Source organism: Salvelinus alpinus, chromosome 2, assembly GCF_045679555.1.
Source record: "Salvelinus alpinus chromosome 2, SLU_Salpinus.1, whole genome shotgun sequence".
Classification (NCBI taxonomy): domain Eukaryota; kingdom Metazoa; phylum Chordata; class Actinopteri; order Salmoniformes; family Salmonidae; genus Salvelinus; species Salvelinus alpinus.
Window position 1 is genome coordinate 77,561,202 of NC_092087.1, and position 27,247 is coordinate 77,588,448.

The 27,247-nt window shown below is 46.8% G+C and overlaps 1 protein-coding gene across 3 annotated transcripts in view; it reads left to right on the forward strand.

The window, feature by feature from the left end:
* LOC139567839 (microtubule-associated serine/threonine-protein kinase 1-like) overlaps positions 1-27,247 on the forward strand; it is a 99,502-nt gene that overhangs the window by 54,003 nt on the left and 18,252 nt on the right. For all 3 annotated transcript variants that reach the window (XM_071389392.1, XM_071389393.1, XM_071389395.1), the window contains 10 exons: positions 1,493-1,653; positions 3,287-3,362; positions 4,294-4,503; positions 4,748-4,849; positions 14,957-15,089; positions 18,753-18,823; positions 19,652-19,728; positions 19,996-20,204; positions 26,212-26,350; positions 26,671-26,803. In XM_071389392.1, coding sequence (XP_071245493.1) covers positions 1,493-1,653; positions 3,287-3,362; positions 4,294-4,503; positions 4,748-4,849; positions 14,957-15,089; positions 18,753-18,823; positions 19,652-19,728; positions 19,996-20,204; positions 26,212-26,350; positions 26,671-26,803 — 1,311 coding nt within the window. The remainder of the gene's footprint in view (positions 1-1,492; positions 1,654-3,286; positions 3,363-4,293; positions 4,504-4,747; positions 4,850-14,956; positions 15,090-18,752; positions 18,824-19,651; positions 19,729-19,995; positions 20,205-26,211; positions 26,351-26,670; positions 26,804-27,247) is intronic.

Here is a 27,247-nt window from a genome sequence, read left to right on the forward strand (position 1 = left end):
AGCAGCCTAGAAGCTCTGCACCTAACACATTAGTTGTACAATAAAGGCTTATTAACGCTTGAGGGCTCACTCTCTCTGCGCCTCTCTTTCTCTCCAATTTCAATTCAATTCAAGGGGCTTTATTGGCATGGGAAACATGTGTTAACATTGCCAAAGCAAGTGAGGTAGATATTATACAAAAGTGAAATAAACAATACAAATTAACAGTAAACATTACACATACAGAAGTTTCAAAACAATAAAGACATTACAAATGTTATATTATATATATACAGTGTTGTAACAATGTACAAATGGTTAAAGCACACAAGTTAAAATAAATAAGCATAAATATGGGTTGTATTTACAATGGTGTTTGTTCTTCACTGGTTGCCCTTTTCTTGTGGCAACAGGTCACAAATCTTGCTGCTGTGATGGCACACTGTGGAATTTCTCCCAGTAGATATGGGAGTTTATCAAAATTGGATTTGTTTTCAAATTATTTGTGGATCTGTGTAATCTGAGGGAAATATGTCTCTCTAATATGGTCATACATTGGGCAGGAGGTTAGGAAGTGCAGCTCAGTTTCCACCTCATTTTGTGGGCAGTGTGCACATAGCCTGTCTTCTCTTGAGAGCCATGTCTGCCTACGGCGGCCTTTCTCAATAGCAAGGCTATGCTCACTGAGTCTGTACATAGTCAAAGCTTTTCTTTAAGTTTGGGTCAGTCACAGTGGTCAGGTATTCTGCCACTGTGTACTCTCTGTTTAGGGCAAAATAGCATTCTAGTTTGCTCTGTTTTTTTGTTAATTCTTTCCAATGTGTCAAGTAATTATCTTTTTGTTTTCTCATGATTTGGTTGGGTCTAATTGTGCTGTTGTCCTGGGGCTCTGTGGTTTGTGTTTGTGAACAGAGCCCTAGGACCAGCTTGCTTAGGGGACTCTTCTCCAGGTTCATCTCTCTGTAGGTGATGGCTTTGTTATGGAAGGTTTGGGAATCGCTTCCTTTTAGGTGGTTGTAGAATTTAACGGCTCTTTTCTGGATTTTGATAATTAGTGGGTATCGGCCTAATTCTGCTCTGCATGCATTATTTGGTGTTCTACGTTGTACACGGAGGATATTTTTGCATCTTTTTTTTTTTTTTTTTTTTGCATCTCCATCTCTCTACCCCTCTCACTTCCCCACTTTCTCTCTCTCTCTCTCTCTCTACCCCTCTCACTTCCCCACTTTCTCTCTCTCTCTCTCTCTCTCTCTCTCTCTCTCTCTCTCTCTCTCTCTCTCTCTCTCTCTCTCTCTCTCTCTCTCTCTCTCTCTCTCTCTCTTTCTCTCTCTCTCTCTCTCTCTTTGCCTCTTTCTTTTATGAAACACATCATGAGGTATGATTGTTTCTTGCTGTTGTTACTGTACATTGACATTTCTAATTACTCTCTCCCTTCCTCCTCCTCCCGCTCCCTCTCTCACCCTCCCACCCCCTCTCTCTTGCTCTCTCCTCATGTCTTTCCTCTCTCCCCCAGTCCTCCTCCTCGTCACAGGAGCGGCTGCACCAGCTGCCCTTCCAGCCCACCATGGATGAGCTGCACTTCCTGTCCAAGCACTTCGGCAGCACCGAGAGCATCACCGACGACGACGGGGGCCGCCGCTCGCCACACGTGCGCCCCCGCTCCCGCAGCCTCAGGTTAGAGGGGTCAAGGGTCAGGGAAAGGGGTGGGGATACTAGTTTCGCCCTGTGTATCTCCTCGAAGCTTTATACACAAAGATATGAACACAAACCCAATCTCCTAACAAACTCCTCTGATTTACAGTCTCTCTCTCTCTCTCTCTCTTTCTCTGTCTGTCTCTCTCTCTCTCTGTCTCTCTGTCTCTCTCTCTCGCTCTCTCTCTCCTCTGTCTGTCTCTCTCTCGCTCTCTCTCTCTCTCTCTCTCTTCCTCTCGCTCTGTCTCTGTCTATCTGTATCTCTCTCTCTCTGTGTCTCTGTATCTCTCTCTCTCTCTCTCTCTCTCTCTCTCTCTCTCTCTCTCTCTCTCTCTCTCTCTCTCTCTCTCTCTCGCTGTCTGTCTCTCTCTCTCTGTCTCTCTCTGTCTCTCTCTCTCTCTCTTTGTCTGTCTCTCTCTCTGTCTCTCTTTCGCTCTCTCTCTCTCTGTCTGTCTCTCTCTCTCTGTCTCTCTCTCTGTCTCTCTCTCTCTCTCTCTCTGTCTCTCTCTCTCTGTCGGTGTCTCGCTCACTCTTTCTCTCTCTCTTTCTCTATCTCTTTCTCTCTCTCTCTCTTTCTCGCTCTCTTTCTCTCTCTCTCTTTCTCTCTCTCTGACTCTGTCTGTCTGTATCTCTCTCCCTGTGTCTCTGTATCTTTTTCTTTCTCTCTATCTCTCTCTCTCTCCCTCTGTCTCTATCTCTCTCTCTGTGTCTCTGTATCTCTTTCTTTCTCTCTGTCTCTCTCTCTCTTTGTGTCTCTCTATCTCTCTATTTCTTTCTCTCTCTTTCTTTCTCTCTCTCTCTCTGTCTCAGCATGCCCCTCTCTAGAGTTCCCTGTGGTCTTTATTCAAGTCAGTATCCTCCAGGCGGTCTCCAGAGTGCATGTGTTTCTCCATTAGCTTGTCGTCCTCTCTTCTGTCTCCCAAGTGATGAGTCCATGGAGACTTCTAGACCAGACTAAAATATCTGCTTCACACACAGCAGACCTGGGTTCAAAATAATGTACATTTTTTTCAAGAACTTTATCTGCGATTGATTAAACTTGTCTGACGCAATGGAACCAATGGAGTAGTCCCAAAAGTGTAAGCCCCACCCATCTGGCACTCCAGGAAGCTCCAAGTATTAAACATATCTTAAATACTATTTGAACCCAAGTCTTGTATTAGTGCTTGGCATGGTTGCATGTAGCTTGTTCCAATGGGGTCTGGCGGTCTCCTCTCTTGATGCACTGTAGAATGACGTAGTAACTTCCTGTGTCTTTAACAATGCTCCTCCTTGATTGAGGAGTGGGGTCCTAATTAGTGCATCCATTAGAGGGAGACGGAGTGTTCAGAATTCCTGATTGGTTGATTTTAGAGAGACTAAAAGTGATGCTATCTCTGATTGGCTGATTTACATAATGTACAGACAGGGGTCCACACGTACGCGCACACACACACACACACACACACACACACACACACACACACACACACACACACACACACACACACGCACACACTGGGTCCTGGCTGCTGCAAATTAAGCCTGCATTCAAGTGAAACATTTAAAAATTGATTGTCTATCACTCTTTCTTGTCAATCTGCCTCTCTGTCTCTGTCTCGTTCTCTCTCTTCAGCCCGGGGCGCTCACCGTCTTGCTATGACAACGAGATAGTAATGATGAACCATGTCTACAAGGAGCGCTTCCCCAAGGTCAGTACACACACACACACACACGGTCACACGCACAACTCGTACACAGAAATGCACACACGTATGCAGGTACGCACGCACACACACACACACACACACACACACACACACACACACACACACACACACACACACACACACACACAGTGGCCCTATCCCATAACATGAATGGGACTTGAAGCAGTGCTAACCGCAGTGTCACTGACTGCCTGCACAGTTTTACTTGCTTCTGCATAAAAACACAACAAGATGGTTGCAACCGTCGCATCCCCAAAATGGAGACTGACATGTCATGCAGTGACTGATCCAAAATGGCCCCAGAGAGCCATTTAGACAGAACCCAGCGCAGTGCAGTTTCTCTCTCTAAAGAGCATATCTCCCCATCTACTGTTGAAACCACTTCTGGCTTTGTGTTGACCGATATCAATGACTTACTTATGACAGGCAGGCAGCCGCTGTGGTAAAGCTGCAAACCAAACAGAAGCAGACAAACAGAGAAAAGGCATTACTCACATCACATACTATAGTAGTACAAACACTAAGGTACGGAGAGATTTATTTGGATTCAGCAGTTTGCTGATGGTGTCTGTTTGTTTGACTATATTGCTAGTCTCACACTAGAATACTGATCACATGGACTTCACATGGAGGTCAATGGGCGGATGAACCACGCTCGCGTGTTAAGTAACCTTAGCTGAGTCCTGAAGACTTGTGTTGGCTCCTAGGCTTTAGCTGAACACACCAACACAATCTTGTAGCTGGTAAAAGGCCTGGGTTCGAACCCTCTCGGTCCTGTATTGATAATATGTAGTCTATGCTGTATATCTGTCAACTGCCCAGATGAAGGAACGTTGATAGCTTCTCCCCTGAAAGGCTCGGACCCCAGTCACTCACCTATAGTGTATTCCACCATGTTGTCCTCTCCTCCCAGGCTACAGCCCAGATGGAGGAGCGTCTGTCAGAGTTCATCCAGAACTTCTCCCCGGAGAGCGTGCTGCCGCTGGCTGACGGGGTCCTCAGCTTCATCCACCACCAGATAGCAGAGCTGTCCAGAGACTGCCTGACCAAATCACAGGACGGACTCATCACAACGGTGTATTTCTTTGAGCTGCAGGAGAATCTGGAGAAGATGCTCAACGACGTGAGTCATCATGCATAGTTGCAAACACATGCGGATGCACATACACAACACACATACATGCTCACATACACTATTCCTCTTCTGGTCTTCCAAAAGTAACTGTCATTAAATTTTATTGGTGCAGAACCTATTAATTGCTAAGAATTTGTTTATCGCTATCCCTGGTGCTGAAGCCCTCTCTCTCTCTCTCTCTCTCTCTCGCTCTCTCTCTCTCTCTCTCTCTCTCTCTCTCTCTCTCTCTCAGGCCTATGAGCGTTCTGAGAGCTCTGAGTTGACCTTCGTCACTGAGCTGGTCAAAAAGCTCTTCATCATCATATCTCGTCCCGCCCGGCTTCTGGAATGTCTGGTGAGCTCTATTACAGGTCTCTTACAGGGACGTTGAATGTTCAGGCTGCGGCTCAGACACTCTGGAGACTCTATTCTAGAGCACCTGGTTCAAATGGGTTTCAGAGCAGTTCCCTCTCTAAATAGTTCAATGAGCTAGAAATATGTGGAATTGTTGCAATAGCTTGTGAGTGGGCAGTATATATATTTTTATTTTTTTTAATTTTTTTTTCACCTTTATTTAACCAGGTAGGCTAGTTGAGAACAAGTTCTCATTTGCAACTGCGACCTGGCCAAGATAAAGCATAGCAGTGTGAACAGACAACACAGAGTTACACATGGAGTAAACAATAAACTGTATGCTGTACTATCGTCACTTAATTGACATGTTGAATTATTTTGTCATATAAAATGATTTCATATTGTGCTAATTCCCCTAATGTGGAAAGTGTGTTAACTACCTTGTACAAGCTTTAATTTTCAACACATGAATTGAGTAGAATTACACATATTTTTTACCTCAGATTGGTGATGTTAATATCAAGATTATACTAAATAGATTTTGCTTTTAAAAAAAGTTGCTGGCCACAAACAAATCCTCGTATTTGACAGTCAAGCTAGCACTCAAATGAAACCCCTGTCACTTTGTAGGTCTGTGAGGTGATGATTCAAATTAAACCCCTGTCACCTTGTAGGTCTGTGAGGTGATGATTCAAATGAAACCCCTGTCACCTTGTAGGTCTATGAGGTGATGATTCAAATGAAACCCCTGTCACCTTGTAGGTCTGTGAGGTGATGATTCAAATGAAACCCCTGTCACCTTGTAGGTCTGTGAGGTGATGATTCAAATGAAACCCCTGTCACCTTGTAGGTCTGTGAGGTGATGATTCGTTGAGATGTTCCAGTCAAAAAAGTGTTGTTTCTGTTTTGTATTGGCCGTCTACTGTGAACGTGACACAGAGAGATGAGTAGACAAATGGCTACTACAGGTTGTCATCTATCGACAGGTACATGTAGTTTACCCAAGTTAGTTGTGGTTTTATCTTTTAGAAGAGCGCAAACGGTACACGTCACCCCGGTTATTGTCCCAGTTCCATTGATCTTTATAGACAATGGTGATGTGAGTCATTTGCGCTAGCTTTTGATTACAGTAGAACAAGCCAATCAAAGTGTAGAGTGACTGCTTGGTAAATGTTGGTGTGTGTGCAGTTTATAAGCTACTCATTTAGCTAAATAGAACTAATCTGAACACAAGTGTGACGTATGTATGTGTAGGGAGTAATGTTTATTTTTGGCCTTCAAAATATCACAACTTATTTCAGTATATTGATTATGAATTTGGACATTTAAAAACAAATTCATAATCAACAACAGGTAGCAGGAACAGTAACATTTTCAACTTATGTTTTAGGAATATAAATTATACTTTCTGTCACGCTTTACAAAAATCGGACCCAGAAGCAGACCAGGACAAGGTGAGTATGAAGATGGTGAGAATTTATTTAAATGATGAGAACGTGGAGGTAGATAGTTCCGGGTGGCGGAGCGGGCAGCGGAGATGGAATGATGGGAGTGGATGAGCAGATCCAAAGGATAGAAAAAAAACACTAGCGACGAGCAGACAGGGATGGGTGATGGGTTCCGGGGAAATGGCTGTAGATAGAACAAAACGGAGGTCAGTTAAAGGCAAGCAGATGTACAAAACAATAAACCAAAACAAAACAAACTCTATAACTTGGAGACTGGTTCGTGAGCAAAACATACTGGTCATGGCTAACGATCCGGCAGGGAATGGATGTCAGGTCAGGGCTTTTGAAGGGGAGAGGTGATGATCAGGACAGGTGTGCAGATTACTGATGGGATACAGGTGCGGGTGAACATTGATCTCCCAACAAGCTAATTCGCCCGGCAACCAGACAGGGTGCGTTCCAGGACAGAAACACAGGCAAAGACAGACTCAGGAAGCGGGATTTGTGACAGTACCCCCCCTCCGACGAACGCCACCGGGCGGACTACCTGGAGCGCCAGGGTGGAGGCGGTAGAAGTCACGAAGCAGGTCGTCATCAAGAATCTGACGCCGAGGAATCCAACTCCTCTCCTCTGGACCATATCCTTCCCAATCCACGAGATATTGGAAACCTCGACCCCGCCGTCTGGAATCCATTATGCGGCGCACCGTGTAGACAGGACCACCTCCGATCATCCGAGGAGGAGGAGGCCGAGGAGGAGGGGGCAACAGAGGACTGAGGAGAACCGGCTTAAGGCAGGAGACATGAAATGAGGGATGTACTCGAAGCGTTGCCGGCAATTTGAGTCGGACCACAACCGGGTTAATGATTCTATCCACCACAAACGGACCAATGAACTTTGGTGACAGTTTCCTCGACTCAGTCCGTAGAGGAAGATCCCGTGTAGCCAACCAAACCTTATCTCCGATGGTATAAGCGGGAGCAGGAATACGGCGACGATTCGCCTGGATCTGATACCGGTCAGAAACTCTAAGGAGGACCTTCCTGGCCCGATGCCAGGTCCGGTGGCAACGACGAATGTGGGCCTGGACAGAAGGAACCGAAAGATCCCTCTCCTGAGAAGGAAACAAGGGAGGTTGGTATCCGTACAGGCATTGGAAGGGGGACATCCCAGTGGCAGATGAAGGAAGGGTATTATGGGCATACTCGACCCAGGGTAATTGAGATGACCAAGAGGTGGGATCAGAGGAGACAAGACAACGCAGCGTGGACTCCATCTTCTGGTTGGCTCTCTCCGCCTGACCATTAGATTGTGGGTGAAATCCAGAAGTGAGACTGACTGTCGCTCCAATGGCCAAACAGAAGGATCTCCAGACAGCAGAGGTAAACTGAGGACCACGGTCAGAAACAATGTCACTGGGCAATCCGTGGACCCTGAAAACCTCCCTAACCAGGATCTCGGACGTCTCCGTGGCAGATGGAAGCTTGGAGAGAGGGACAAAATGAGCAAACTTGCTGAATCTGTCCACAATGGTCAGAATGACCGTGTTCCCAACAGAAGGGGGCAATCCCGTGACAAAATCTAGGGCCAGATGCGACCAAGGTCGCAGAGGAATAGGTAGGGGGTGAAGAAGCCCAGAGCTGGGCCGATTGGTACTTTTGTTCTGAGCACAAACAGGACATGCGGCAACAAACCTCCGGGTATCTTCTCCCATGGCAGGCCACCAAAATCGTCTGCGCAGTAGCGCCATAGTCCGAGCAACGCCAGGGTGACAAGCTATCTTGCTGGCGTGGGACCACTGAAGAACAGCAGAACGGACCGACTCAGGCACGAACAACCGACCGGGTGGACCGTTACCGGGGCCGGGCTGCGTCCGAAGGGCCGTCATCACATCCTCCTCAATCCTCCATGTAACGGCTCCCACGACAAGGTTCTGGGGAAGAATCGTCTCAGTCTTGGCCCCACTCTCATCCGTCTTGGAGAACATCCGGGACAAGGCGTCCGCCTTGCCGTTCTTCGACCCAGGTCGGAACGTCAGGGAAAAATTGAAGCGTCCAAAAAACAAAGCCCACCTGGCCTGACGGGAGTTGAGACGTTTAGCCGATTGCACGTAAGCCAGATTCTTGTGGTCAGTCCAGACCACAAACGGTTGCTCCGCTCCCTCCAACCAGTGACGCCACTCCTCCAAGGCAAGCTTCACAGCGAGAAGCTCCCGGTTACCCACATCGTAGTTACTCTCAGCTGGTGAAAGACGACAAGAGTAGAAGGCGCAGGGATGGAGTTTACCATCAGTGGAGCTACGCTGGGACAGGATAGCGCCCACCCCCACATCAGACGCGTCCACCTCAACCACAAACTGACGGGAAGTGTCAGGTTGAGAGAGAATTGGGGCGTTGGTGAATCGGCTCTTCAAGTTCAGAAATGCTCGGTCTGCCTCAGGAGTCCAACAGAAAACTCTGGTGCAAGACGTCAGAGCAGTTAAAGGAGCGGCCACCCGGCTGTAATCACGGATAAACCTCCGATAGAAGTTCGCAAATCCCAGGAATCTCTGGAGCTGCAATCTCGTACCGGGCTGGGCCCAATCCCGAACCGCCCGAACCTTCTCTTGGTCCATCTTGATCTCACCCCTGGAGATGATGTACCCGAGGAAGGAGGTAGTGTGGGCGTGAAAATCACACTTCTCTGCCTTCACAAACAGACGGTTCTCCAATAACCGCTGCAGGACCTGCTTAACCTGCTGGATGTGGCTGGAAAGCTCCTTGGAGAAAATCAGGATGTCATCCAGGTAAACGAACACAAACAGACCGATCATATCCCTCAGCACGTCATTCACCAAACCTTGGAACACTGCTGGAGCGTTGGAAAGTCCAAACGGCATCACCTGGTACTCGAAATGTCCCATAGGTGTATTGAATCCAGTCAACCACTCGTCCCCCTCTTTGATCCGAACCAGATGATACGCATTGCGTAGATCAAGCTTCGTAAACACAGTAGCACCCTGTAAAGAATCGAAAGCGGAGCTCATCAAGGGCAAGGGGTACTTGTTCTTGACCGTAATATCATTCAACCCCCGATAATCAATACACGGTCGAAGAGAGCCATCCTTCTTACTCACAAAAAAAAATCCAGCTCCCAGGGGTGATGACGAGGGACGAATGAGACCTGCAGCAAGAGACTCCTTTATGTAGGTCTCCAGGGATTCCCGCTCAGGTCGAGAAATACTGTATAACCGTCCCTTGGGAAAGGCAGCTCCAGGGAACAGCTTAATCGTACAATCATAAGGTCGGTGGGGAGGAAGTGACTGAGCTCTCTGCTTACTGAACACCTCACCCAACTCGTGATATGTTTCAGGAACCAGGGACAAATCAGGAGGAGCAGACTCACTGACCCGACTGGGGACAGCATGAGAACAGGCAGTCCTGAGGCAGTTAGCATGGCACTCAATGCTCCAACTAGTTACCTTACCAGTCACCCAATCGAACGAAGGATTGTGTTCTCTTAGCCAGGGGTATCCAAGAACCAGAGGTACATGGGGGGAAGGCAAAATGAAAAAAGAAATAACCTCTGAATGATTCCCCGACAACAACATCTTAACCGGTTCAGTCCTCATAGTGATCCGTGCCAGAACACTACCGTTCAGAGTGGTTGCTTCAATGGCTTCCGGTAATTGCTCCTTGGAAAGCCCCAGCTGTTCCACTAAGTCGCCATCAATGAAGCTGTCATCGGCCCCTGAATCGATGAAAGCGTTAATCGCTAAACTCTGAGGGTAGCAGGAAAACGGGGTCTGACGGGGATCTTGAGAGGTTGAAACTGGCTCGCTAACAACCCTCCCAAACTTAACGAGCCGAGCAGTTTAACGGGCGCTGAGGACAAACGGAGATGTAATGTCCCGAACTACCACAGTAGAGGCAGCTGTTGGTCTCACGTCTACGTTGGCGCTCGTCCTTAGTTAACCCGTGCCGCCCCACTTGCATAGGTTCAGGATCTGGCGGCAGGACTCCTTTACTAATCCCGTGTGAGGAAACCTGATTAACACCTTCTGGTTCTCCTCCTGACCCGAATGGTAACCGAGTAGCTGATTGATTGGACCGGACCCACTGCTTCTCCCTCCTTCTCTCTCGAACTCTGTTATCCACCCTAATGGATAATGCGACCAAACTGTCCAGGTCACAAGGCTCCGGATAGGAAATTAGCTCATCCTTGAGTTGCTCCGACAACCCCTGGTAAAAAGCCGCTTGTAGTGCCTCCTCATTCCACCCACTCTCCACAGCCAATGTTCGGAACTCAATCACAAAGTCTGCCACATAACGAGCTCCTTGGCGAAGAGAAAACAACCGCTTAGCTGCGTCCTTACCTCGGACTGGATGGTCAAAAAGCTTTCTCATTTCTGACGTGAACTCCTGGTATGATGCCATGCAGGTGTCCTGTTGTTCCCAAACAGCTGAAGCCCATTCCAAAGCTCTACCACGCAGCAGTTCAATAACAAAAGCTATCCTAGCCTTGTCTGTGGCGTAAGAGTGGGGCTGCAGCTCAAATACTAACCCACACTGCATAATAAATGAACGGCATCCTCCCAAATCCCCTTCATACTTATCCGGCGTCGGTACCTTGGGCTCACGGAAGGAAACCGCTCCAGAAGCGGCAGGTGAGAGGGGTGAAACAGGTGGTGGAGAATCCGCCGGCAAACTGAGCTGATCCTGGATTCTCGCCAAGCTGGCAGAGAAGTTCTGGACTGAACTCGCTATCTCCTGTAGCGCTGTGCTGTGTTGACCCAATATCATCCCCTGATGGGAAATGGCATGTCGAACGGAGTCCAGGTCCGCTGGGTCCATACTTGGCCGGATCGTTCTGTCACGCTTTACAAAAATCGGACCCAGAAGCAGACCAGGACAAGGTGAGTATGAAGATGGTGAGAATTTATTTAAATGATGAGAACGTGGAGGTAGATAGTTCCGGGTGGCGGAGCGGGCAGCGGAGATGGAATGATGGGAGTGGATGAGCAGATCCAAAGGATAGAAAAAAAACACTAGCGACGAGCAGACAGGGATGGGTGATGGGTTCCGGGGAAATGGCTGTAGATAGAACAAAACGGAGGTCAGTTAAAGGCAAGCAGATGTACAAAACAATAAACCAAAACAAAACAAACTCTATAACTTGGAGACTGGTTCGTGAGCAAAACATACTGGTCATGGCTAACGATCCGGCAGGGAATGGATGTCAGGTCAGGGCTTTTGAAGGGGAGAGGTGATGATCAGGACAGGTGTGCAGATTACTGATGGGATACAGGTGCGGGTGAACATTGATCTCCCAACAAGCTAATTCGCCCGGCAACCAGACAGGGTGCGTTCCAGGACAGAAACACAGGCAAACACAGACTCAGGAAGCGGGATTTGTGACACTTTCCGCATCATTTTTCAACAGGATTCTACTTAATCACGTAAAAACTAAAAACTAATGAATGAACCCCAAAACGTGCTTTGGTTTATTGATTTTGATAATATAGCTGAAATCGTGAAAAATATGTTTATTTTGCCTACTATTCCAAATGGCACCCTATTCCCTTTATAGTGCACTACTTTTGGACCAGGCCCTCATAGGGCTCTGATCAAAGGTAGTGCACCATGTAGGGAATAGGATGCCATTTGGGACACACATACACATTCCATACTGTTAATCCCCTTTAATCTGTCTCCCTCTCTCATTTTTCACTGTAGCTAAATCAACAATACTAGAGGCTAACTTTATGACAGATTGCGCGGTGTATTTAACCAAAACACATCCCTTGTTTTCATAGATATAGGTCAAAGATGTCTTTATATGAGTCATTACATACACAGCATTATGTTATATGCCTGAGAATATTTTGTAAAACGTCCACCCACGTACACTGCTGCCATGGACCAACACCACATTCAATGACAGTTGAAATGAACTCCTCCAACTGTCCAGTTGACATTCAAAGCTATATGTACATAAGTCACTGGAGTGTCCCTGGATTTACACACTCTGATTGATGGCTTCCCCTGCCTGTCAAAGGCTTGGTCCCACCTCCTTCTGCTGTTGCGTCTCATCTTCCCGTTGCCAGAGCGACCGGCGGAAGAGGTCGATAGGGTCAGGCTGGATGCTTCTCCTTGTGTCAGTTATATGAGAGAGAGAGAGTGAGAGGGAAGAGACAGACGAGGATGGAGGGAGAGAGAAACTGAAATGGAGGCGGGAGAGAGAGAGCGAGAGAAGGAAAGATGGAGGGAAGGATGGAGGGAGAGAGAAAGTGAAATGAAGAGGAGAGAGATGGAGAGAGAGAGAATGAAAGAGGTAGGGAAAGGTGGAGGGGAGAGAGGAGAGAGAAAGTGAAATGGAGGGGAGAGAGAGAGGGGGGGGGGGGTCCAGTTCATTTGGCATTCTAGTCACAGTCTCCTCTGATTTGGTGAAATGTCAGAGCCATGGTGGAAGAACATTATCCCACGTAGAGGTACGTAGAGCAGAGCAGAACTCTGTGCAGAGAGCTTCACTCCCACAGAATCAAGTACAATACTTATATTACTCTTATATTGTGTCTCTAATCTATGATCACTCCACTCATCATAGTTGGCAATTCAGGGAACTTTGTAAATTTACTCAAAGAAATATAATCTATTCTAGTCCTTCTATTTCTATGGGTTCACTCCTCTCATCTGTATCTTAGTTGGCAAGGCCAGGGAACAGTTGAACATCGGAACACTGAAACCAGGAAATGACCTTCCCCTCCCAGCCCCAGGTGCTCTGGTTTCTAATAACAGTGTTATATCCCTCCACAAAGGGTGAATGAAAGAGATGCCCAGAGGACAGAATAAAAGGCTATGTTAATCAGCTGCAGCACTTATTGGAGCAGCAATTCAAAGTTATGACCATGTTAGTACCCAGCAGTTTATTAGCTCCTTATTTCAGCCTATAGGATTCCCCAGTTAAACTCAAAACAGCACACACTATACCATACACAATGGCAGTCGATGTGGCAGATTTTGTCTGTTACACTCTATATTGTTCCCCCTCTTCTCAATACCACAGACAGTACAGTCAATATTGTCCCCCCTCCTCTCAATACCACAGACAGTACAGTCAATATTGTCCTCCCTCCTCTCAATAACACAGACAGTACTGTCAATATTGTCCCCCCTCCTCTCAATACCACAGACAGTACTGTCAATATTGTCCCCCCTCCTCTCAATACCACAGACAGTACAGTCAATAATGTTCCCCCTCCTCTCAATACCACAGACAGTACTGTCAATATTGTCCCCCCCCTCCTCTCAATACCACAGACAGTACAGTCAATATTGTCCCCCCTCCTCTCAATACCACAGACAGTACAGTCAATATTGTCCCCCCTCCTCTCAATACCACAGACAGTACAGTCAATATTGTCCTCCCTCCTCTCAATACCACAGACAGTACTGTCAATATTGTCCTCCCTCCTCTCAATACCACAGACAGTACAGTCAATATTGTCCCCCCTCCTCTCAATACCACAGACAGTACGTATATTGTCCCCCCCTCAATACCACAGACAGTCTGTCTATTGTCCTCCCTCCTCTCAATACCACAGACAGTACTGTCAATATTGTCCTCCCTCCTCTCAATACCACAGACAGTACAGTCAATATTGTCCCCCCTCCTCTCAATACCACAGACAGTACTGTCAATATTGTCCTCCCTCCTCTCAATACCACAGACAGTACAGTCAATATTGTCCCCCCTCCTCTCAATACCACAGACAGTACAGTCAATATTGTCCCCCCTCCTCTCAATACCACAGACAGTACTGTCAATATTGTCCTCCCTCCTCTCAATACCACAGACAGTACTGTCAATATTGTCCTCCCTCCTCTCAATACCACAGACAGTACTGTCAATATTGTCCTCCCTCCTCTCAATACCACAGACAGTACAGTCAATATTGTCCCCCCTCCTCTCAATACCACAGACAGTACAGTCAATATTGTCCTCCCTCCTCTCAATACCACAGACAGTACAGTCAATATTGTCCTCCCTCTTCTCAATACCACAGACAGTACTGTCAATATTGTCCTCCCTCCTCTCAATACCACAGACAGTACTGTCAATATTGTCCTCCCTCTTCTCAATACCACAGACAGTACTGTCAATATTGTCCTCCCTCCTCTCAATACCACAGACAGTACAGTCAATATTGTCCTCCCTCTTCTCAATACCACAGACAGTACTGTCAATATTGTCCTCCCTCCTCAATACCACAGACAGTACAGTCTATATTGTTCCCCCTCTTCTCAATACCGACGGCAGGGTAGCCTAGTGGTTCGAGCGTTGGACAAGTAACCGAAAGGTTGCTGGATCGAATCCCCGAGCTGACAAGGTAAAAATTTGTCGTTCTGCCCCTGAACAAGGCTGTTAACCCACTTTTCCTAGGCCGTCATTGAAAATAAGAATTTGTTCTTAACTGACTCGCCTAGTTAAATAAAGGTAAAAATATATATATTGTCCCCCCTCCCCTTCATGTACAGGAGTTCAATCCAGAAAAGTCAATACTACATCAAGTTTATGTGGCAGACTGGCAGCTGTGGTGTAACTGTATATGGTTCCGTGTCCCCCCCCCCCCTAAATAACACAGACAGTACTGTCAATATTGTCCCCCCCCTCTCTGTAGGAGTTCAACCCAGAGGAGTTCTATCACCTGCTGGAGGCAGCGGAGGACCACGCCAAGGAGGGACACCTGATGAAGACGGACATCCCTCGTTACATCATCAGCCAGCTGGGTCTGACCCGGGACCCTCTGGAGGGTGAGACACACACACATTTAATGAAGATGGACACTCCTTGTTACGACAGGACACTCTAGAGCCCTCAACTCTGGAACCGCTTTTATTCCTTTCTTCTCCTCCAATCAGGGACTGATTTAGACCTGGGACACCAGGTGGGTGGAATTAATTATCAGGGAGAACGGAAAACCAGCAGGCTCCGGACCTCGTTGGGTAAGAGTTTAATACCCCTAGACTAGAGGGTGAGTAAGGGAGGGGGAGGGAAGTAGGAAGACGAGAAGGAAGAGAGGAACGGAAAGAGAAATTGAGGGTTGGGACAGACCAGGGACCCTCTAGAGGGTGAGAGAGAAGGGGGAGAGGGAGGAGGAGAGAGAGAGGAAGAGAGGGAAGAGATGAATGGAAAGAGACAGATTGAAGGCTGGGACAGACCAGGGACCCTCTGGAGGGGGAGAGAGAAGGATGAGAGGGAGGAGGAGAGAGAAGAGAGGAACAGAAATAGACAGATTCAGATGGCTGGGACAGACCAAGCACCCTCTGGAGGGTGAGAGAGATGTAGGAGAGAGGAGTAGAGGGGAGACATTTAATGAAGAAGAGAGTAAGGAAGAGAGGGATGAGAGGAACAGAAAGAGACATGCAGACAGCTGGGACTGACCTGCGACCGTGTGGAGGTTGGGATAGGGGGAGGGAGAGACAGTAGACGGAAACAGAAAGAGACAGATTTAGGGCATCGTGTACCTGTAGAAGCCAAACAAGAGAAAATGAAAGATTGATGGTTGAGATTTCCCTACCCACATTTTGACAGCCACACTCCCCTCGGGTGTTTATTGTAGGTAATTAACTATAAAACTAGCAAAAATAACCTTAGAAAAAACAATACATTTTGGCATGAGAAAAATAACAGCATCTTGGCATTGTAGCATGTGGGCAGTGATCCACCTGTCAACTAGCCTGGTCCCAGCTCTTGTCATTGTCACACTGAACCTTGGCAAGACAGCACAAACAGACCTGGGACCAGGCTACCTGTAGACAATATTGAGATGCAGAGAGAACTCCCTTTACTGATTATGAAGCCGGTCGCAGCACTGCACTCACTGTCATTAATATACATATTGTCTAAACACACACCAGCCCCCAAACTCCTTCTCTGACTCCTTCAATTCATTCCAGCTTCACTTCTCACAGTGGCAAATCCATCACAAGCTGTTCATTAAGCTACACAATGTAAATGGGTTAGAAAGACTAATCAGAGTCCGACTGGCTGCTATTTGTCAGCTACCTTCAGTCTGGTTGAAGAAATATGAGTTTGGGTTTTAGTGGGTTGTCACAATGTGACACTTTTTACAAACGATCTCTTGGTTTAGCACCTTTCTGTTTTTCACCCACACAAATATTCACAGCTTGATCTCTCTTTCTCTCTCTCTCACACTCTCGTCTTCCCTCCCTCTCTCGGTTCCCCAAACACAACCATTTTGTTTTAGAAATGTTGTTACCAAGGTGACAAGAAGATATATTATTTTCACATCACTTTGTGTGACATCTAATTCAAATTAACGAGATGTTTACTTAAAGGTGCAATGCAGCCGTTTTTATCTCAATATAAAATCATTTCTGGTAACAGGGAAGTACCTTACTGTGATTGTTTTCAGTTAAAATTGCTAAAAAAATATTATTCTTAGCAAAGAGTACCGTCTGGAAGTGGTCTGAGTGGGGAGGGGAAAACTGAAAATGAGCTTTTATTGGTCTATTAACTCATTTACCAGCTCCATCCTACCAAAACAGGCTGACATTTCAGGCGGTTGTTTCAAACAGCTCCAACACAAACTTTTACTCCAACTTCATAGTGTGGAAATATATACAGTGCTTTGGAAAGTATTCAGACCCCTTGACTATTGTAGCTGGAAACGGCAGATTTTCTTATGGAATATCTACATAGGCGTACAGAGGCTCATTATCAGCAACCATCACTTCTGTGTTCAATGGCACGTTGTGTTAGTTAATCCAAGTTTATAATTTTAAAAGGCTAATTGATCATTAGAAAACCCTTTTGCAATTATTTTAGCACAACTGAAAACTGTTGTGCTGATTAAGGAAGCAATAAAACTGGCCTTTAGACTAGTTGAGTATCTGGAGCATCAGCATTTGGGGGTTCGATTACAGGCTCAAAATGACCAGAAACAAAGACTTTCTTCTGAAACTCGTCAGTCTCTTCTTGTTCTGAGAAATGAAGTCTATTCCATGCGAGAAATTGCCAAGAAACTGAAGATCTATGTAGATATTCCATAAAAAAATCTGCTGTTTCCAGCTACAATAGTCAATTACATCATTAAAAATGTCTACACTGTATTTCTGATCAATTTGATGTTATTTTAATGGACAAAAAAATTGCTTTTCTTTCAAAAACAAGGACATATCTAAGTGACCCCAAACTTTTGAACGGTAGTGTACATACTGTAAGTATTCAGACCCTTTACTCAGTGCTTTGTTGAAGCACCTTTGGCAGCGATTACAACCTCAAGTCTTCTTGGGTATAACGCTACAAGCTTGGCATACCTGTATTTGGTGAGCTTCTCCCATTCTTCTCTGCAGATCCTCTCAAGCTCTGTCAGGTTGGATGGGGAGCATTGCTGCACAGCTATTTTCAGGTCTCTCCAGAGATTTTCTGGCTGGGCCACTCATCAAGGACATTCAGAGACCTTCGCCCCAGTCTGAGGTTCTGAGCACTCTGGAGCAGGTTTTCATCAAGGATCTCTCTGTACTTTGCTCTGTTCATCTTTGCCTCGATCCGGACTAGTCTCACAGTCCCTGCCGCTAAAAAATATCCCCACAGCAGGATGCTGCCACCACCATACTTCACTGTAGGGATGGTGCCAGGTTTCCTCCAGACGTGACGCTTGACATTTAGGCCAAAGAGTTCAATCTTGGTTTCATCAGACCAGAGAATCTTGTTTCTCATGGTTTCAGTCCTTTAGGTGCCTTTAGGCAAATTCCAAGCGGGCTGTCATGTGCCCTTTACTGAGTAGTGGCTTCCATCTGGCCACTCTACAATAAGTGCCTGATTGGTGGAGTGCTGCAGAGATGGTTGTCCTTCTGGAAGGTTCTCTCATCTCCACAGAGGAATTCTGGAGCTCTTTCAGAGTGACCATCGGGTTCTTGGTCACCTCTCTGACCAAGGCCCTTCTCCCCCGATTGCTCAGTTTGGCCAGGTGGCCCGTTTTAGGAAGAGTCTTGGTGGTTCCAAACTTTTTCCATTTAAGAATGATGGAGGCCACTGGGTTTTTGGGGACACTCAATGCTGCAGACAATTTCCATTTTAGAATAAGGCTGTAACGTAACAAAATGTGGAACAAGTCAAGGGGTCTGAATACTTTCCAAAGGCACTGTATATATAAAACATGGAAATCCCGTTTTTGACTGCACTGGGCCTTTAACATATTTGCATGTATTTGTTCAGCACTCTCCCCCTCATCCAGAGTGACTCACATGTCAAAGTGATTTTGTTATTGTAGAGAAAAACCTAAACAACACTCTTTAAAGTGAATTGCCATTGCATTGCTCAGCCTGTAAGACAACTAAATGTGGAATAAGTCACTTTCTGAAGGCACTGTATGTATACACAATGCTATTGATCTGCAACAGTACACACCAGTTACTGTATTGAGTGTTAAATCATGTGTTTTTGTCCAGACATTGTGAGCATGGACAACTACTATGACAGTGAAGGTCCCCACACCCCAGAGCCAGACGATTCCGCAGAGGTGAGGACCCTCCATCTCTAATGATAAATACACTCGCAGACACAGCAGATCAGAGGTGAGGACCCTCCATCTCTAATGAGAAATACACTCACAGACACACCAGATCAGAGGTGAGGACCCTCCATCTCTAATGAGAAATACACTCACAGACACAACAGATCAGAGGTGAGGACCCTCCATCTCTAATGAGAAATACACTCACAGACACACCAGATCAGAGGTGAGGACCCTCCATCTCTAATGAGAAATACACTCACAGACACACCAGATCAGAGGTGAGGACCCTCCATCTCTAATGAGAAATACACTCACAGACACACCAGATCAGAGGTGAGGACCCTCCATCTCTAATGAGAAATACACTCACAGACACACCAGATCAGAGGTGAGGACCCTCCATCTCTAATGAGAAATACACTCACAGACACACCAGATCAGAGGTGAGGACCCTCCATCTCTAATGAGAAATACACTCACAGACACACCAGATCAGAGGTGAGGACCCTCCATCTCTAATGAGAAGTAAACTCACAGACACACCAGATCAGAGGTGAGGACCCTCCATCTCTAATGAGAAATACACTCACAGACACAACAGATCAGAGGTGAGGACCCTCCATCTCTAATGAGAAATACACTCACAGACACACCAGATCAGAGGTGAGGACCCTCCACCTCTAATGAGAAATACACTCACAGACACACCAGATCAGAGGTGAGGACCCTCCATCTCTAATGAGAAATACACTCACAGACACACCAGATCTGTCTTCAAATAGTATCTAGCTTAAGTTGGGCTTGACTGAGCTTGCCTGCTTGTTTATGTAGGGGAAGATGAAAGCCATGAAGCCGCCAAGTGAAGAAGACTTTCAAACCATCAAGCTGATCAGCAACGGAGCATATGGGTGAGTAGAGTCTGGTCAAAGCAATATGAATGACTATGCATTTCATGTACATCACAAAGTCCTCACATTCATTCAAAGACATGAGGCTCCAGGTAGATTTCTCTGACCATCTAATTTTACCACAACCTTACCCTTGGCTTCTTGCACCTCTACCCTTTACCCATCTCCCTCCTCCCCCTCTCTCCCCTCCTCCCTCCTTGTCCACTCCCCTCTCTCCCCTCCCTCCTTCTTCCCTCCTCCTTCCCTCCTCCTCCCCTCCCCCGTCAGTGCGGTGTACCTGGTACGTCACAGGGAGACCCGTCAGCGTTTTGCCATGAAGAAGATCAACAAGCAGAACCTGATCCTGAGGAACCAGATCCAGCAGGCCTTCGTAGAGAGAGACATCCTGACCTTCGCTGAGAACCCCTTCGTGGTCTCCATGTTCTGCTCCTTCGAGACTCGCAGGCACCTCTGCATGGTCATGGAGTATGTTGAAGGTTAGTGGGTTTCTGAGGAAACTGTACTTCTTTAATGGAATTACAATAAAGGCTTCATAGGGTGTCCCAAGAAACTTCACATATCTTACACCTTGCTCTTTCAAAGTTCTCTCCGTTCTGATCTTGTTCACTTCCTTTGAGGTGAGAGAGTTTCTCAGGAAACCGGGCTGGATTTCATTCTCATTCTGGAAAGTAGTACTCTCCCTTCTGCCCTTGTTCATTTGCCCTTCATGGTATCTGATAGGACTGGCTAGGTGAAAGCAATATGGTGGAAACCAGAGGGGAGGGCGGCTCATAATAATGGATGGAGTGATGTGAATGGAATGGTATCAAACACATGGAAAACCATATGTTTGATGTGTGTGATACCATTCCATTCATTCCATTCCAAACATTACTATGAGCCCGTTCTCCTCATTTAAAGTGCCACCAGACAAATCAAATCAACGTTTATTTGTCACGTGCGCCGAATACAACAGGTATTTCACCTTACAGTGAAATGCTTACTTACAGGCCCTAACCAAGAGTGCAATTTTTGAGTAAAAAATTGGTATTAGGTGAACAATAGATAAGTAAAGAAATAAAAACAACAGTAAAAAGACAGTGAAAAATAACAGTAGCGAGGCTATATACAGTAACGAGGCTTTAACAGTAGCGAGGCTATATACAGTAGTGAGGCTATAACAGTAACGAGGCTATATACAGGCACCGGTTAGTCGGGCTGATTGAGGTAGTATGTACATGTAGGTATGGTTAAAGTGACTATCAATATATGATTAACAGAGACTAGCAGTAGCGTAAAAGAAGGGTTGGCGGGTGGTGGGTGGCGGGACACAATGCAGATTGTCCGGGTAGCCAATGTGCGCGGGAACCGGTTAGTCAGGCTAATTGAGGTAGTGTGTACATGAATGTATAGTTAAAGTGACTACACATATATGAATAACAGAGACTAGCAGCAGCGTAAAAGAGGGGTTGGGGTGGGGGCGGGACAATGCAAGTCAAATGGGTAGCCATTTGATTACCTGTTCAGGAGTCTTATAGCTTGGGGGTAAAAGCTGTTGAGAAGTCTTTTGGTCCTAGAGATGGTGCTACGGTACCGCTTGCCATGCGGTAGTAGAGATAACATTCTATGACTGGGGTGGCTGAGGTCTTTGACAATTTTTAGGGCCTTCCTCTGACACCGCCTGTAGAGGTCCTGGATGGCAGGCAGCTTAACCCCAGTGATGTACTGGGCAGTACGCACTACCCTCTGTAGTGCCTTGCGGTCGGAGGCCGAGCAGTTGCCATACCAGGCAGTGATGCAACCAGTCAGGATGTTCTCGATGGTGCCGCTGTAGAACCTTTTGAGGATCTGAGGACACATGCCAAATATTTTTAGTTTCCTGAGGGGGAATAGCCTTTATCGTGCCCTCTTCACGACTGTATTGGAACTTGAAGCTCTCAACCTGCTCCACTGCAGCCCCGTCGATGAGAATGGGGGGCGTGTTCGGTCCTCCTTTTCCTGTAGTCCACAATCATCTCCTTTGCCTTGATTATGTTGAGGGATAGGTTGTTCTTCTGGCACCATCCGGCCAGGTCTCTGACCTCCTCCCTATAGGCTGTCTCGTCGTTGTCGGTGATCAGGCCTACCACTGTTGTGTTGTCTGCAAACTTAATGATGGTGTTGGAGTCATTCCTTGCCACGCAGTCGTGGATGAACAGGGAGCATAGGAGGCGACTGAGCACGCACCCCTGAGGGGCTCCAGTGTTGAGGATCAGCGTAGCAGATGTGTTGCTACCTACCCTCACCACCTGGGGGCGGCCCGTCAGGAATTCCAGGATCCAGTTGCAGAGGGAGGTGTTTAGTCCCAGGATCCTTAGCTTAGTGATGAGCTTTGAGGGTACTATGGTGTTGAACGCTGAGCTGTAGTCAATGAATAGCATTCTCACATAGGTGTTCCTTTTGTCCAGGTGGGAAAGGGCAGTGTGGAGTGCAATAGAGACTGCATCATCTGTGGATCTGTTTGGGCGGTTTGCAAATTGGAGTGTGTCTAGTGTTTCTGGGATAATGGTGTTAATGTGAGCCATTACCAGCATTTCAAAGCACCTCATGGTTACAGACGTGAGTGCTACAGGTCTGTAGTCATTTAGGCAGGTTGCCTTAGTGTTCTTGGGCACAGAGACGATGGTGGTCTGCTTGAAACATGTTGGTATTACAGACTCAATCAGGGACAGGTTGAAAATGTCAGTGAAGACACGTCCTGGTAATCCATCTGGCCCCGCGGCCTTGTGAATGTTGACCTGTTTAAAGGTCTTACTCACGTCGGCTACGGAGTGCATGATCACACAGTCGCCTGGAACAGCTGATGCTCTCATGCATGCCTCAGTGTTGCTTGCCTCGAAGCGAGCATAGAAGGGATTTAGCTCGTCTGGTAGGCTCGTGTCACTGGGCAGCTCGCGGCTGTGCTTCCCTTTGTAGTCTGTAATAGTTTGCAAGCCCTGCCACATAAGACGAGCGTCGGAGCCGGTAAAGTACGATTCATTCTTAGCCCTATATTTTGGCGCTTTGCCTGTTTGATGGTTTGTCGGAGGGTAGGATTTCTTATAAGCTTCCGGGGCAGAGTCCCGCACCTTGAATGTGGTAGCTCTACCCTTTAGCTCAGTGCGAATGTTGCCTGTAATCCATGGCTTCTGGTTGGGACTGTGTCTAACCAACACCACTGGTGGAAATTTAAAAACATCTATCCTATCTATATAGGGGATTGACCGAGGGCCAGAGATTCAAATAACTGTCAAGTTGTTATTTTACCATAGTCAATTCAGTTGTAGAACGGGGTCACTTCCCACAGCAGCCCTAGACAAACCATCTTCCTTAATGCGTGTTAGGTGCTCGAGGGCAACTCAGCATACTCAACCCAACTATATAGCAGAAAGCAGATTGCTTTTCTCCTGATTGTTAGTGTTCAGAGTCAGCCTACAGACACAGCCAGGCATTAAGAGTAGTGTGTGAGTCAGACGGGACTCTGCCAAACATAGGTTTACCAGGCCAAAGGAGGAGGGGAGAAACAACCCAAGACAAACGACCGCAGATAGGGCCGACAGACACTGTGAAATCCTTTAACCCCTTCAGCCTGACTCTCAGGCTGTGCCCCATTCTCTTCCCAAAGGGTACATTTTCCGTTGTAAATTGAAAAGCGTTGTTGTGGTATAAGCTTTGTCTGTAGGTCAATGAAGTCCCCACCATTGTTTTGAATCCATGACAGAAAGTGTGTACAAGTCCATTCTTTAGGAGCAGGGTAGAGAACCGAGGCATAACCCATGTCTAACCAACCATGTTGTGTTCCTATAGGGGGAGACTGTGTCTAACCAACCATGCTGTGTTCCTATAGGGGGAGACTGTGTCTAACCAACCATGCTGTGTTCCTATAGGGGGAGACTGTGTCTAACCAACCATGGTGTGTTCCTATAGGGGGAGACTGTGTCTAACCAACCATGTTGTGTTCCTATAGGGGGAGAGCGTGTCTAACCAACCATGTTGTGTTCCTATAGGGGGAGACTGTGTCTAACCAACCATGTTATGTTCCTATAGGGGGAGACTGTGTCTAACCAACCATGTTGTGTTCCTATAGGGGGAGACTGTGTCTAACCAACCATGTTGTGTTCCTATAGGGGGAGACTGTGTCTAACCAACCATGTTGTGTTCCTATAGGGGGAGACTGTGCCTAACCAACCATGTTGTGTTCCTATAGGGGGAGACCGTGCCTAACCAACCATGGTGTGTTCCTATAGGGGGAGACTGTGTCTAACCAACCATGTTGTGTTCCTATAGGGGGAGACTGTGTCTAACCAACCATGTTGTGTTCCTATAGGGGGAGACTGTGTCTAACCAACCATGGTGTGTTCCTATAGGGGGAGACTGTGTCTAACCAACCATGTTGTGTTCCTATAGGGGGAGACTGTGTCTAACCAACCATGTTATGTTCCTATAGGGGGAGACTGTGTCTAACCAACCATGGTGTGTTCCTATAGGGGGAGACTGTGTCTAACCAACCATGTTGTGTTCCTATAGGGGGAGACTGTGTCTAACCAACCATGTTGTGTTCCTATAGGGGGAGACTGTGTCTAACCAACCACGTTGTGTTCCTATAGGGGGAGACTGTGTCTAACCAACCACGTTGTGTTCCTATAGGGGGAGACTGTGTCTAACCAACCACGTTGTGTTCCTATAGGGGGAGACTGTGTCTAACCAGCCATGTTGTGTTCCTATAGGGGGAGACTGTGTCTAACCAACCATGTTATGTTCCTATAGGGGGAGACTGTGTCTAACCAACCATGGTGTGTTCCTATAGGGGGAGACTGTGTCTAACCAACCATGTTGTGTTCCTATAGGGGGAGACTGTGTCTATCCAACCATGTTGTGTTCCTATAGGGGGAGACTGTGTCTAACCAACCATGTTGTGTTCCTATAGGGGGAGACTGTGTCTAACCAACCATGTTGTGTTCCTATAGGGGGAGACTGTGTCTAACCAACCATGTTGTGTTCCTATAGGGGGAGACTGTGTCTAACCAACCATGTTGTGTTCCTATAGGGGGAGACTGTGTCTAACCAACCATGTTGTGTTCCTATAGGGGGAGACTGTGTCTAACCAACCATGTTGTGTTCCTATAGGGGGAGACTGTGTCTAACCAACCATGTTGTGTTCCTATAGGGGGAGACTGTGTCTAACCAACCATGTTGTGTTCCTATAGGGGGAGACTGTGTCTAACCAACCATGTTGTGTTCCTATAGGGGGAGACTGTGTCTAACCAGCCATGTTGTGTTCCTATAGGGGGAGACTGTGTCTAACCAACCATGTTGTGTTCCTATAGGGGGAGACTGTGTCTAACCAGCCATGTTGTGTTCCTATAGGGGGAGACTGTGTCTAACCAGCCATGTTGTGTTCCTATAGGGGGAGACTGTGTCTAACCAACCACGTTGTGTTCCTATAGGGGGAGACTGTGTCTAACCAACCATGTTGTGTTCCTATAGGGGGAGACTGTGTCTAACCAGCCATGTTGTGTTCCTATAGGGGGAGACTGTGTCTAACCAACCATGTTGTGTTCCTATAGGGGGAGACTGTGTCTAACCAGCCATGTTGTGTTCCTATAGGGGGAGACTGTGCCTAACCAACCATGTTGTGTTCCTATAGGGGGAGACTGTGTCTAACCAACCATGTTATGTTCCTATAGGGGGAGACTGTGTCTAACCAACCACGTTGTGTTCCTATAGGGGGAGACTGTGTCTAACCAACCATGTTGTGTTCCTATAGGGGGAGACTGTGTCTAACCAGCCATGTTGTGTTCCTATAGGGGGAGACTGTGTCTAACCAACCATGTTGTGTTCCTATAGGGGGAGACTGTGTCTAACCAACCATGTTGTGTTCCTATAGGGGGAGACTGTGTCTAACCAGCCATGTTGTGTTCCTATAGGGGGAGACTGTGTCTAACCAGCCATGTTGTGTTCCTATAGGGGGAGACTGTGTCTAACCAGCCATGTTGTGTTCCTATAGGGGGAGACTGTGTCTAACCAGCCATGTTGTGTTCCTATAGGGGGAGACTGTGTCTAACCAGCCATGTTGTGTTCCTATAGGGGGAGACTGTGTCTAACCAGCCATGTTGTGTTCCTATAGGGGGAGACTGTGTCTAACCAGCCATGTTGTGTTCCTATAGGGGGAGACTGTGTCTAACCAACCATGTTGTGTTCCTAAGGGGGAGACTGTGTCTAACCAACCATGTTGTGTTCCTATAGGGGGAGACTGTGTCTAACCAGCCATGTTGTGTTCCTATAGGGGGAGACTGTGTCTAACCAGCCATGTTGTGTTCCTATAGGGGGAGACTGTGTCTAACCAGCCATGTTGTGTTCCTATAGGGGGAGACTGTGTCTAACCAGCCATGTTGTGTTCCTATAGGGGGAGACTGTGTCTAACCAGCCATGTTGTGTTCCTATAGGGGGAGACTGTGTCTAACCAACCATGTTGTGTTCCTATAGGGGGAGACTGTGCCACTCTGCTGAAGAACATCGGGGCGCTGCCCGTGGAACTCACCAAAATGTACTTTGCAGAGACCGTGCTGGCACTGGAGTACCTACACAACTATGGCATAGTGCACCGAGACCTCAAGCCTGACAAGTGAGTGGGCTGCACTGACACCCTGACACTCCCCTGGTGGATTGGAGGTCTTAAGTTGCTTTCACACCATACAATATTCACCATAAATGTAATTTCTTAGGAAAATTTGGGACACCCTCTAAAAATATTAAGCCAAAATGTGTGTACTGTGAAAGGTTCTAGGAATACTGTCTACAGGCTCCTATTGGTCATACATACTGGTGGGAGGAGCTATAGGAGGACGGGCTCATTGTAATGGCTGGAATGGAATCATGGCTGTTCCTGGGGTTTGCTGTGCAGTTGATATCTAACAGCCCATGTGTTGTTCCTGTTTCCACCAGTCTTCTGATCACCTCTATGGGCCACATCAAGCTGACCGACTTTGGCCTGTCTAAGATGGGTCTGATGAGCCTCACCACCAACCTGTACGAGGGACACATCGAGAAGGACGCACGCGAGTTCCTGGACAAACAGGTAGATCGATTGATTGGTCAGTCAATCAATCAGTCAGTTAGTCAATCGGTCAGTCATGATCAGTCAGTCACTCAGCTAATCAAACAAACAATAATCATATTGTGAGAGGTAGTGTACAGCCAACTTCTCAATGAAGAGCCAATCACATACAGTATGTTAGAAAGTCTGTAGATAGCCTACAGTCATGACAGTTGCGTGAGTGAGTTGAATTCAGGATCCCTTGACTTGCCTCATGCATCAACGGATTGAGAATCTCAAAATAACCTTGCAAAAACGCATCATTTGCCAAGCAAGAGGAATACACACAGTCACTAATAATGTTTACCAAACAGACTGAATCATCATCATTTCTCTAAATAAATACAATTCTGGTCCCTATTTATTTTGCAATTACAGTTTGTTGTTTACGCAGGTTTTGAATTTAACTCCCCATATTAATAAATG